This window comes from Lepidochelys kempii, chromosome 18 (genome assembly GCF_965140285.1).
Source record: "Lepidochelys kempii isolate rLepKem1 chromosome 18, rLepKem1.hap1, whole genome shotgun sequence".
Lineage (NCBI taxonomy): Eukaryota > Metazoa > Chordata > Testudines > Cheloniidae > Lepidochelys > Lepidochelys kempii.
Window position 1 is genome coordinate 16,765,203 of NC_136397.1, and position 13,981 is coordinate 16,779,183.

General features: G+C 41.9%; 1 protein-coding gene across 3 annotated transcripts in view; it reads right to left on the reverse strand.

The window, feature by feature from the left end:
* The window catches only part of SDF4 (stromal cell derived factor 4), a 33,763-nt gene that overhangs the window by 2,823 nt on the left and 16,959 nt on the right, over positions 1-13,981 (reverse strand). For all 3 annotated transcript variants that reach the window (XM_073316916.2, XM_073316914.2, XM_073316915.2), the window contains 2 exons: positions 5,316-5,474; positions 908-1,083 (listed from right to left, as the gene is read on the reverse strand). In XM_073316916.2, the coding sequence (XP_073173017.1) occupies positions 908-1,083; positions 5,316-5,474 (335 nt within the window). The remainder of the gene's footprint in view (positions 1-907; positions 1,084-5,315; positions 5,475-13,981) is intronic.

The following is a 13,981-nucleotide window of genomic DNA, read 5'->3' on the forward strand; positions in this document are numbered from 1 at the left end:
GCCATGAATGCTGAAAAAAATTGGGGTTGGGGTTTGGGAGGGGGTGAGGTCTCTGGTTGGGGGGTGCGGGCTCTGCGGTGGGGCCAGAAATGAGGAGTTCACTTTCCTCCCTACTATTCCAAATTTAGATTTTGGAACTCAGAACTTTTTGCACATGTTACTGATTACTCCTTTAATAAGCATCTAAACAGAGCATCTACCTTCTGGAATTTTGTTCTCTTATTGCTCACTAATCTTATTCCTCCCCGCACCCACACACACGTGACCTCCCTTAGACGGGAGAACCAGTGAGAAAAGACTCATTAACTCTAGGACTCCTTCACATAGCAAGACAGAGCATAGTCTGCCTAATCTGATTCATCTCTAGTTTTCATGTTTTTAACAATCCAGTCTTTTCAGAATCAAAATCTCTTAACAAACAACAAATGCATGTGGTGAAGTCGATGGCGCACCTACTTGGCAACTTTTACAGGTAAGTGACTTTTGAAAAAAGTATATTCACAAATCATGGTTCTCACTTTTTTTTTTAAATGAATTTGAATACACAGGTTGTCAGTTACTCACATTCAGATCAGAAGTGTGCTTCTACTCCTATCAATGATTTGGTTTTGTGCACTACACATTTAAAAATTCCTATGCAAGGCAATATGCAAAAGCAAAACAAAAAAACCCCCCAAAAAACAAAACAAAAACAAAAAACAAAAACCTGGCATGTAAGCTAAAGTTACTCTAGCATCCTTCTATGTTTGTACCTGGTTATATTATGGTCCAAAATGTAAGCATAAGAACTGCATCTTTTCCATCACCCTTCATTTGAGGCCAGGTTTTGGCTTCCTCTGGGTTTGGAAAGTGCTGTCATATTTTCAACGATATACATAAATAAAATAATGATTTCAGAGTCACCCACCTCCAGCTCTTCCATGGTGACAATGCCATCGTGGTTGGCATCAATCACTTCCTCAAATTCCTTCTTTCTATCTTTCACCCAGTCATCATCAATATCCTGAGCTTGCTGGTTCTCTACTGTACCAACAGGCAAGGAAATGAACTCTGAAAGGGTGAGTTTCTTATCTCCATCTTGATCTGTAATGCAAGCCAAAAAACAACTGGAGTGAGGAGTCTACTTACAAGTGTCCATTAAGAAGTAAGACATGAACAATTCCTAGAGTTCAAGGCTCTTGGTGGTACCCTGTGGTTCCAGCACAAGTGTAAGTGAGGAAATTATAAAACTGATTCCATTTGTTCCTTATAACAATTTTATCCGGTCTAAGTTATGTTTCCAGTTAAAGTAGAAAACGATCAGTCAAGAAAATGGCTGGCTAAGTGAGATAAACCCTGTGTTTCAGTGTTGACCTTCTGGTTATAGGCACAAACCCAACTCCCTAGGTGCAAGAAGTTCTGTAGTTCATACTGCTCAAACTGCTTATGCCTAGGGGTGATCCATGCCATCTCTGATCTGAAGCAGAGCAGCAGAGAAAAATGAACCATATACTGCTTACACTACCCCTCACCTGCAAATAAAGTGACAAACAGGAACCAGTTCTTTCTGAAAGGACACTCAAAGGATATTAGGCCAAAAAACTCACATGCTTTAAGAATGATTCAACTGAGAAATCTTGACTTGCAAGTTATTTCATTTTTCCAACCGAAGAGAAAGTTAAAAAAAAAAAAAAAGAGTCATGCAACGTACTGTCAATTAACAGCTCACTATTGTGTGGACAGTAGAGGGCTTTGTGCACCAGCTGGTCAGCCAGTCTGGCTAGATGTAGAACACAATTGTTCCCTCCGCTTCACCGCCACTTTCATAAACCATGTGTGTCCTTTCAAACCAGCTTCTGGTTTATGAATGATGACAGCATGTTTTTAATCCTCGCCAGCATGCACACAAATTGGCCACAGTGTTTTAACCTGTTTTTAAAAGAGTCTTCACAATGTACACTTTTCCATAGTTTGTAAAGGTTTATAGTATAAATTCCCATGCATATCTTAAGGCTTTACTTGTACTTATTTGAAAATTATTCCAGTAAGTCCCTTACTGAAAGACATACAAGTTGAATTTCTTCTTGACATGCAATTTGGAAAAATGAGAACTCTGGGGGTCTCCAGAGCCCTGGACTTGTGACATTTTAACAACATTAATTTAATGCAGTAGGGATTCTTAATATATGTGACAAGTGTTTCCTTGTCGATGTTTGAAATGATCTTTTCTTGATATTGTAATCTTTGAAGTGTGCGATGTGCATTAGAAGAAACCTACAGAAGGATTTGCAGTAATATTTTTTAAGACTTACTACTGATGATTGTGAATTTGTTTTTGAAATAATGAATTGTTCTAGCACTATTATAAAAATACATCAATCATTCTAATTAAAATGGTGACAGAGGAAAGTTAAATATATGAACCAGACTCTATTAGTAGTCCAATGAGAGGTATCACAATTTTATTTTATGTATTTGATGTTTGCCTGTGAATGGTATAACGAAGGTTACGTTTTAGTCATGGGTATTTTTAGTAAAAGTCATGGACAGGTCACAGGCTGCAAACAAAAATTCATGGCCTGTAACCTGTCCATGACTTTTACTATATACCCCTGACTAAACCTGTGCTGGGGGGAGGGGGGGCAGCCCTGGGGGGCACCATGGGTACTTGGAGAAGTGGGCAGGCCTGGGTCGGGTTCCCAACCCAGCTCCTGAGAAACCAACCTCCAGCTTCTAGCTCCACCCCAAGCCCCAGTTCTACAGCTCCCATTGGCTGGGAACCACGGCCAATGGGAGCTGCGAAGGCGGTGTCTGTGGATGGAGGCAGCATGTGAAACTAGGAGGTGAAGGAGGGGAGTTCCTGTCACCCTTCTGGGGAGCCCCCCCCAGGTAAACACCGCCCTGAACCCCAAACCCCAGCCCTGAGCCCCCCACACCCAAATTCCTGCTGCTGGAGAATGGGGAGGCCCGAGACTGCCCCAGCAGCAGCCAGTGCAACTGGCCAGGAGTGCCCGAGCTGCTCAGGTGGCTCCCGGGGATCAGCTGCACAGGCTGCTGCAGAAGTCACAGAATCCGTGACCTCCGTGACATACACAGAGCCTTAGGTATAAGTGATAACATTTAAAGCTCATTTGTTTTGATATAACTGTAAAGAAGCATTGACAACCATCAAATCTGGGCATGCCTATCCTAGATAAACAGGAACATCCATCATGCTTTTAAGATATATTCCAGAACCGACACAGACTCTTGCATTTAAACAGTTTTTACATTCCAACAAGCAGAGAAGTTATTTTGCTGAACTATTAACAAGTTAAAAAACACAGCAATGATTTTGTGGCAATGAACACTTGTTGAGGTATTAAGTTCTTAGAAATATCGACTATTTCCTACTTTAACATGCGTAAAAGGTATGATTTTGGATAATCTACTAGTGGTACCTGGAAAGGACAAAGTAGTTAGTTTCCACAGCGTCCTTGTCAAAGGGCAACCGAGCTCAGAACACCTCAGTTTTCCTCCTTCAGACTCTCCAGTAACTCCATGTGAACTTTCTTGACTCACTAATACCCTCTTTGGGGCTGGTTTATTACTAAAACATAGTTCAAATAATCCATAACGAAAGTCCCAAACGTAGTTCATTTCTCACACCCAGCGCATACCATCCTCAGTCTCAGATCCTCAAGTTCAGACACAGCACATACTATGTTCTAGCGTCTTCCACCACACCCAGGCTCTTTGTCAGTCCTCTCCTGTCCTTGAACCAGGACCGCCACCCCAGCCCTTCAGCTCGAGTGCGACCCCGCTCTTCCGAGCGGAGCGTCCCCCACCCCAGCTTCTCTTATGGGAGTTAATCCTCCTCATGGGAGCATCTGTCATGCCCTCTATTCTGTTAACTGTTTTGTCTAAGACAGGCCAAGAGGTAGACCCTTCCACTGTTCCTCTGGCTCCAGCTCTCTAGCGTGGAGTCATCAGTGGATAAGCTTGTCTACTGCACCCCTGCTTCAACCCTCTCTGGCCCTCAGTTTTGATTCTTAGGTTTAAAAGTCAGCAAACAACTCCCTCTGCTGCTCTCTTGCTTTCAGCCTTCCCCCAGGAGCCACCACAGCTTCCTTCGGGGAACTCCTCCAGTGTCCTGATCTCAGGCTGCTCTCACTTGCTGATATCTCCCCCTTTAGTGCCCAGTGCCCTCTTTTAAGACTAACTGGAGTCAACTGACCAATCATGGGTGCACAAGCACCTTCCCTCTTATAGGGCCAGTGTCACCCTGTGAGAGTCCTTCATGCCATTGAATCATAAAATGACGAGAACACGCATCAAATCCATCTATGCTACAATCTACCAGATTGAGTGACCTTGTAGTAACACAGCAGTACCCAAACATACTGTAGTATGGTTGGGTCTTGCCCGTATACAATGAACCAAAATCTATAACACCCTTAGAGTTAGTATTGTGTTACAGGCAGAGTTCACCACTGATATAAGCAGGAGCAACTCCATCGAGTTGCCTCCAGAGCTGTACCCTGATGATAGCAGTTTGGTCCCATCCACACATACAAGATCAAATCATGTTTCAGTTTGTTCCAGGATGCTACTGTTAAGGAAAAGTTAGCACATGTGACTCCATTTTGGTTTGGAGCCCACCATTGTTTAAATGCCAGCACATCATACACCAGGAGGAGTGATCCTTAGATACTGATCCTTAGATACTGAATTCCTGTGAAAATTCCCCTCCTTGTTTCCAGCCTGCCTTGACTCCCAGTATCTGGTTTTTGTCAGTCTCTAACTCCCTGTCTCTTGGCCTTGACGTGAGGCCTCCCATTCTGATAATAAAAGTTACTGATGCATGGCTTTAGGACCATGCTGTGTAATTAACATACTGGTATAGCACGAGGAATGCACCAAGCAGGGATAGGTGGTAGATAAGACAAGGGTTTGTTTATTGGCTAAGGTTTCCGATGCACGAGGGCAACATGCTTTGCTAGAAAGTATATAACCTTTGTATAATCTATATTCGTGGTCCCCCCTGGCTAGCAGGGGGGCACCACGCTCGAGCGTAATAAACTTAGTGTTTTTTGGGAACTCTGCTGTTGTGGACTTTGTTTCTGTGCCTCAGCCTAGATTCGAACTGTGCGTGTCCTACCAGGTGTAATTCGCAGCATTGGTGTGCGTGTCCTACCAGGTGTAATTCGCAGCATTGGTGTGCGTGTCCTACCAGGTGTAATTCGCAGCATTGGTGTGCGTGTCCTACCAGGTGTAATTCGTAACACTACCATGATGTAACATGTCCCCAAACAGTAAGTTTTGTAGGGTACACAGGTCCCAAATAACTGACATACCTAGATCACGGATGATTTCTTTGACCATAAACTTCAGCATCCCCCTACTATGCTCCGGATGAAGAAAAGACAAGAACTCTTCCTCATTCAGTAACAGGTCAGCAGGTGGATTGTCAGCTTGGTACCAACGGTCTTTCAGGTTATCTAAAACTTCCTGTGCTAAAAAAAAAGTGTAATAATCAGCCCTGTAAACTTAATAGTAGTATAATATTCTGTATTTGGATAATATAGATTTTATTTACAGTTGTTAAAATACAACACAATTTTTCATGAATGAATTTATGTAAGATAGACTGACCTGTTAGCTGGAACCTGGTTTAATACTTCAGGGTACTAAATAAGTAATCTCTTACAATGATGGAATGTTTCACTCCAAAATATCCCCAACTATACAAAGAAATCATTTCCTATGCCACTGAAATATAGCTACCTTTGGGACAAAAATAATTTTAGCAAACACTAATACTACAAAACAATTTAGTACAGGACATGGAGAGTATTGAGAGAGCCAAAACAATGGGGTTAACACTTCTTTGTTTGAAAAAGAGTGCCATGGTATCTTTAATGGCAACAAGTTGTCAGACTCAGTATTTTGGTTTTATGGCTTATCTAAAAGATCATCTTTAGCAGCACAATACCCCCTACCACCATGCTGGTAACTGGTTCAGAAAAGACAAAAGACTGTCACCTACTAAATCACAAAAACACTACACCGCTTAAGTGTTCATTGAATGTCCCCAATCCAAACAGACTTCTCTGAACCTGATTTGCTCTTATAGATTTTTCAGCGTATCTACCAAGTTAAGTTATTGGTATTGGTACTCTGCTGGTATTCTGTGCAATCCTTACATCAAGATTTGAGGACTCCAGTAACTCAGAAAGAGGCTATGGGCCTATTACAAGAGTGGGTAGGTAAGATTGTGTGGCCTGCGACATGCAGGAGGTCAGGCTAGATGATCATGATGGTCCTTTCTGATCTTAAAATCTATGAGTTTATGAAGAAAGTCATAGGCACTCTCAAGGATCTGTTCCTTCCAAGTTTCTAAATTCTATCAATTTCAAACAGCTAGAGCCATACTTAAAGTTTGATTAAAAGAAAAAAGGGGGGGGGGATGGTTCCACTCCACCCCCCCATATGTACCATGTACCACAAATGTACCTTATGTCTGAATCATTTTTGACTCAGCCTTCAAAAACAAAAAACAAGAACACTCCAAAGACCTTGGTCAAAGACTAAACCTGTGAAATTTCAGCCCAATAGATGAAAGTTTTGGAAACTTATAAAAGACTTAAACAGCTTAAAATGGAAATGCTGTGGCAACCTTAACCATAGTCATCACTCCAGCTGCACAGTAAAAACTAAATTTACATTTCAATGAGTTTGGAACTCCTCTCAGTAATCCAAGTGTTCTATATTAGAATTGGAGTATCTGAGAATGTTTTATTTAAAAAAATTGGTTGTATTATAGAGCCAAACCTTGCAAATTCTTCAGTTATGGTTAGAATCTAGTAAGTGGAACATTTTTGCTGTAAGGAGCGGATGCAAATTTAACCACACATGCACAGAGTTATATCGGAACAAAAAAGGCCAGCTTACGCTTCTGTTCCTTTCATTTTTTTGCACGCGTCATATGGCTGACAAGCATTTTTTTTTTTTAAACGCGGATGTTTTCCTGAATTTGACTGACTGAAAAAAATTACTATCCGAACAATAGTTTCCACTGCAAGTACACTACAGAGTTGTTTTTTAATCTGCAATATAATTTACAATACACATCTAGACAGTCTGGGACTGAAACTGAACTTGAAGGGATTAAATACATAACGTTTCTCTCCTCCTATTTTGGGCATTTTTAAGGACAGAAACACTAGAAGTCCAGCCTCTCTCTCACACCCACCCACCATGCCAACAAACATTTAGCAAGACCCAACAACATTCTACATAATCCTGTGATGCAAGTCCAAAATTAATGTGTAAATTCCTTGTGACAGGGATCATGTTTTATCTGTTTTGGGAACTGTCTAACACGCTTTTGGGTGCTGTTAAATTATAAATAAGGAAGAAAGTATCAGTTGCCTCTATAATTCTAGAGCCATTTCACAATTAATGATCTTTCCCCAGAATTTAGAACAGGGTTTATCACAGAGGGCGGGAGGAATCCTTCAAATGGTCTTAGTATGTACTCCAACTATGGGGCAAGTTTGGAAACAAGCACAAACTACAGTTTACACTGTTTATTTTTTAAACTGAGGTTCCCTCTGTCCATTTCTTACAACAAGTTCTCCTTCCAGCTTTAGAACATGCTAGTCAGAGTAATACCAGGAGCCAGCCAGAAAGGAGTTAAAATAACCAACGCATATTTTGAAAAGGAGAACTAGAAAATCCAAGTTTCCTGGGCAACTTTCTTGCTCTCAGTAAGTGCCTGATCCAATGACTATTGAAGTTAATGAAAAGACTACCCACTGACTTAAATGAACTTTGGATCAGGCCCCTAAAATAGATTCTGATGTGCACATGGCTGCTCATAAGCATCACTGAGCATATATTCGTTGCAAGGTTTGCTTACAGTCTTATCATTGACAACCCTAAATATTTAAAAATCACGAGTCGGGCTCCCTCTAAAATCTACATAGGAAAAGGGCAATTTTGTCACAGGTGAAGTGAAATTATAGTTTCAACCTAGTCTGCCGCACCAAACTACCACCCAGTGCCCTTACACTTTGGATGTCCCAGTATCAGAATGGCAGGGATGTTGCAGGTCAGCCCTATGTTGCATTTACACAATTAGTGAGTAAGAGTGCCATCCTTACACATAGCCTGGACCTTCAGAGCAACATGATGAATATTTTATCTAGACTATCTAATCAAAATAAGATATTGTACAGAGAGACTAAATGAAAAGTAATTCTGCCTGTCCTCATCCTCAGGAAGTGGTAGACAATTAGCTTAATTTTCTCAAACAAAGCTCAGTTGTCTGTTGCCCAGGTACTAAAATTAACTGTACACACAATTTCCTTATTCAGCAAATCTTAAAACATTTTTATCTGATCAGCATTCCTGTAAACTGTAGTTAACCACAATGCCATAAGATATGGCAGGGAAAACACCTGTATTGCATAAAATTCAAAGGCCTATTTGCATTTTAGTTGCCTTTTGATGAGTGGAAACATAACCCACTTTCAAATGACTAATTCCTGCAAGGAAAGACTAACAGTAAATTTAATACTTTTGAGACAGGAAAAGAAATTACTCCTTAAACAGTAACCATGTTTAGAACAGCAACAGGTGGGGTTCAACACAAAACTGCAGAATGGCACAGAGCAATGTTCAATCTCACTAACCTGAAGAATCTCTTTTTGCATAATATGGAAATGAGAAGGCTTTGAATTGATCTGATTTTGCCGCTATATTTGTAGTATTCGTTGAGTGCTAGGCAGACAGTATACACTTCATATAGTTTCTTGCATATATTTTGTGTTTATATATAAATGATAATGTTCTGCAAATTGCAAATCCCACCCTCTCATCATTTTAATAAACAAAATCAACAAAAATATTGCAATAGGACTGAAATTGCACACTGTTTTACTAACTAATCAGCTCGCTATGCTATATATTTGTCCACAAGAACAGAAGAGCAATGGAAGCATTCAGCACCAAAATGGAGAATGTTTTCTGGATTTGGTCCTCATAAGAGAAAGAGACCCAAAACCCTGGCTAGTAACAGGGACAGTGTTAGTTCAAACCCACCGTTATCCTAACAGCTTTGACAGATCTTCTGTTACCAAGTCTTAAGTATCTCCTAAGAAAAGACCACCCACTATGCAAAAACTGCAGTGGAGGAGGGGCATGTCACACTGTCTGGAGTGGTTGACTGAGAGTGCCAACCTGTCAGTTAAACTTGGCTAGTCGGAAAATACCTGTCTGTGATGCTTAAAAGGGGCTAACATTTCTTGCTTTGGGGCTTTTCAGACCCTCCCACATCTCGGTGCTCTCCAGAGGAGTCTCTTCCTTACTGTCCCTGACCAAATCAATTAAAGGGTCAGTAAACGTTCCCTTATCAGCACAACAAATCATAGTCACTCCCATCTCCGTTTTGTGGTAAGCTTTCCATCTATTGACAGGTACAGTTTGTACAGCTCCCTTGCCATGGGGCTTCTTGACAATGCTTCCCAACAATTGTGCATTTTGTTTTTCCTCACTAGAATCTGCACTAACACCAAATCACCAATATCACATGATCTTTCTTCAGGACGCCTATCATACCAAGCCTTCTGCGATTCCTGACTTCTTTCCAGGTTCTGTTGCAACAGATCCATCACAGCTTGTAAATTCTCTTTAAAACAAGTGACATACTCCCCTATAGGTTGTCTTGTCTCCTCAGTACTACCCTCCCCAAAGCCTCGAATTAAATCTAGGGGTCCCCTAACCTGTCTCCCATACAGGAGATCAAAGGGGGCAAAGCCAAAAGACTTTAGGGGGACACTTCTGCATGCAAATAGCAAATAAGGGAGTAACGCATCCCACTCCTTCTCTCACCTGGTGCCATACATTTTCAGTACAGCTTTCAAAGTTCCATTAAATCTCTCCACCAGACCATTAGTTTCTGGATGATAGGGGGCAGCCTTTAAATGCTTCACTTCAAACAACTCCCACAACTTTTTAAAGACAACAGACATGAAGTTTGCACCATGGTCTGACAAGATGAAATTCAATAAGGACAAATGCAAAGTACTCCACTTAGGAAGGAAGAATCAATTGCATACATACAAAATGGGAAATGACTGCCTAGGAAGGAGTACTGCGGAAGGATTATAGCGGATCACAAGCTAAATAAAAGTCAGTGTAATACTATTGCAAAAAAGAAAAAAAAAGAAAAAAAGATCATTCTGGGATTGTTGTAAGCAGGACACAAAAAGTAATTCTTCCATTCTATTCTACGCTAAGGCTCAACTGCAGTAGTGTGTCCAGTTCTGGGTGCCACACTTCAGGGAAGATGTGGACAAATTGAAAGAAGTCCAGAGGAAAGCAACAAAAATTATTAAAAGGTCTAGAAAACATGACCTAGGAGGAAAGATTGAAAAAACTGGGTTTGTGTATTCTGGAGAAGAAAAGACTGAGGGGGGACATAACAGTTTTCAAGCACGTAAAAGGTTGTTACAAGGAGGAAGATGAAATATTGTTCTCCTTAACCTCTGAGGATAAGACAAGAAGCAATGAGCTTAAATTGCAGCAAGGGAGGTTTAGTTTGGACATTAGGAAAAAACTTCCTGTCAGGGTAATTAAGCACTGGAACAAGTTACCTAGGGCGGTTGTGGAGTCTCCATCATTGGAAGTTTAAAAGAACACGTTAGACAAACACCTGTCAGCAATGGTCTAGGTTATTACTTAGTCTTGCCTTGAGTGCAGAGGACTCAACTAGATGACCTAGTGAAGTCCCTTTCAGTCCTACTTTTCTTGGATTCTATGACAATTTCCCTGGGAAAACCGACTTGCTAAAAATGGTGAATAGGGCAGTGGCTACCATCGGAGCTTTGATATTAGATAAAACTGCGGCTTCAGGATACCTGGTGGCAGAATCCACCACACCAAGTATATATTTCTTTCCAGTCCTGGAAGGCTTAGATACTACAATATCTGCAGACACTCTGGTAAACACCTCTTTGATTATAGGCAATGGCTGTATAGGAGCCTTGCAGGGTCCCTTTAATCTCTTACACTTCTGACCATAAGTCAGAACTCTTACAGTAATTTTGTAGTGTCTCAAACATGTGAGGGCAATACAAATTCCGTTTACACCTGTCACAGGTTCTTTCCACTCTTAAGTGTCCTGTGAATGGACAATCATGAGTTATCTGCAGCAACTCTCCTCTATATTTCTCAGGCACAACTACCTGCTTGCAAACCTCACCAGTATGTCTCCTTCTACCAAAAAACAAAAACAAAAAAACTATCTTTTTCTTCCCCAGCAGGGGTATTATTCTGAGGCGCAACCCTCTCTTGGTCCAGAGAAGGGTCGGCTTGTTCAGCCTTCACAAACTCCTCTTGAGCCTCACTTAAGTTCAGAGCAGATTCTGGCCACAGCAATGGCATTTTCAAATTCCTCCTCTGAAGAAAAGTTATTACACTCAGCAAAGAACTGAGGGCATTCCCCCAGCCCCTTTCCAGTCCTCCCTGCTTTGTCTGTGGACAGAGGAGCCCTCTTTCTGGCTGCGAGTTATAACATTAACCTGCTTAGACATGGCTAAAATGTTACTACCTATTAAAATATCAGCAGGAAACAAATTCCTGATGCTACCATGACCTCACCCTTAAAATTCCCCTGCTCAGGGTGGATCTTAGCCAGAGGCACAGTCACAGAGAACTCAGTCAAAGCATTACACTTAAACTCTTACAGGGAGTTTTGTCTTCCTCTCACCAAACTCTCCTTAACCAAAGTGACTTGGGGATGCTGTGTCCCTCCAGCCCTTACAATCTATGACATTTAACTTAGCATCCTTAATACATTTTTCATTACCTTCCCAAGACTCAGTCCTCAAATAGTTCACTGGCTCTTCCTCCTCCTCTACTGCTGAGCCTGGGGCAACGGTCGTGGCACTAACACCAAGGGTTGGGAGTGTAAATTGTGGGGGAATCTAAGCTTTGGGTAACTTGATTTTATATGGCCGGAGTCGCAAGGCACCTCATCCACTTTGCCAGGCTCAGAGCTTCCCTCTCTGATAGTGGGAGTGGCCTGGAATAAATCAGCCCCACTCTGGATGGTGTTTATTTTGCCACTTGGGGTTTATTTCTCATTATTTTTGAGGTAGGTCTCGGGGCAGGCCCAAGTACTCCTCCACCAAACAAAAGAAACAAATTCATAACACAAAACAAAGGGGAATATATTTTATTACCCCCTCTCTGGGGGTGGGGTAGCCTTGTTATTGGCCCCAAGGTGCCGGTCCTTCCCCTAAACAGGCAGTTAGGTAGCTTTCCATGTAGGAAGGAGTGCAGCCTCCTACCCTAGAGAAATCTTTCTCCCTACTCCCACTAGCCCTTCAGCAGCTTGCCTCTCCTCCTCTCTCACAAGAGAAGTGGTTTTTAAAAGGTCCCAGGCAGCCTTTAACTGGACTCATATGTCCCTAGTTGACCAGAGGTAACCCCTTTTCAGCTTATAGGGAAAAGGGCTTTTATCAATCTAGAACTAGTATACCTGCCTTCCATGGAGTGTGTTGGTGATAGGAGTGCTTTCCTAGCCATCTCCAAGAGTTTTCTGTCTTAAGAATGAAGGTCTCATCTGTATGGGTGGTAGCCCTGAGCTTTGACGTTCTGGACTGGTTCTGGTCTTTGTAGTTGAATGTGGCAGGTATACAATAAAAACCTGATTTGGCTGGGACAAAAAAACAAACAAACCACCACTCTCTTTATAACTGTCCAGCCTAACTTCATCACACTGGGAGCCAAGCAGTGTAGCAGACTACCTGCCTTGCCTTTGGGTAAGGGGCTTTAAAATCTGGCCTTCCTTGAGGTTTTTTTTTTTTTTTTTTAATTAAAGTTGGGGTTAGGTTTATTTCTAGACTCCTCCTCCCCCCTCTTAACCTGGGGGACAGGGGGATTTCCCTTCCCTTGGGATTTGCCCCTACCCCCCTTGAAAAGTCCTGAAAGGATAGCTTCAAATCAGCAACTGAGAGCTTTGTGCATACATTTTGACTAGGCAGCAGGGAAAGGAATAGAGGTGGGGCACGAGTACCTTCTGCCCCAGATGCCAGAGCCACTGACTGGTACAGCTGAAGCTCCGGGCAACCCAGGAAGAACGTGAGCACCAGAGACTGATGGTGGAATTGCAGATCAAGGAGAAGACGGAAACCCAGGAGGAGGAAGCTCACGAAAGATGCATGGAACTAGAAGCTGAGGAGAGAGCACACCTGAAACAGATGGAAGCTCACACACTGCAGCTCAAAGAACTGGAGCAGCAAAAGCAGCATCCCCAGCGAGTGAGTATACCTCCACTCAGGGAGAAAGCCTGCCCAATTTATCAAGAGACTGACTGTACAGAGGAGTTCCTGTCCATCTCTGAGCGACTGTATGGTATCCACAAGATTTCAAAGGATAAGTAGATACCAGTCCTCTTGACCAGAATAACTGGGGAGGCAAGACGAGTTTTTAATGATACAGAGGAGGGTGATGCTAAGATGTATAAGAAATTTAAAGAAAATATATTGAAAAGGTTTAAGATTACATCTGAGTCCTATCAATTTGAAGTATAGGAATCTTAAAATGTTTGACAGTATCACTCATGTTGAATATGTGCATAAAATGTGTAATTTTATGAAAAATTGATAATAGGATCAGGGGCTATGAAAAACTCATCTGATGGTACAGGAGCAGTTGTTATGGGTAGTTACAACCTTCCACAATTATGGAGGCTGCAGAAATTGCTATTGAATATGTTGAGTCAAGGGGTAAGGAGGTGGGTACGCAGAAACATATAGATGATCTGGTCTGGTTTCCAGCTATGAATTTGTCAGTACTCAGCTGACACCTATAGACTTGGTAAGAGCTGGCCCCTGGTTTGCCAGCATCACAGGGCACACTGGATGAACGAGGACAAAGTTGAGACTGCCTAACCCACCTTCACTTTGGACAAAGAATTTGACCGTAAGTCTTCAGAAACAAAAAGCTATTG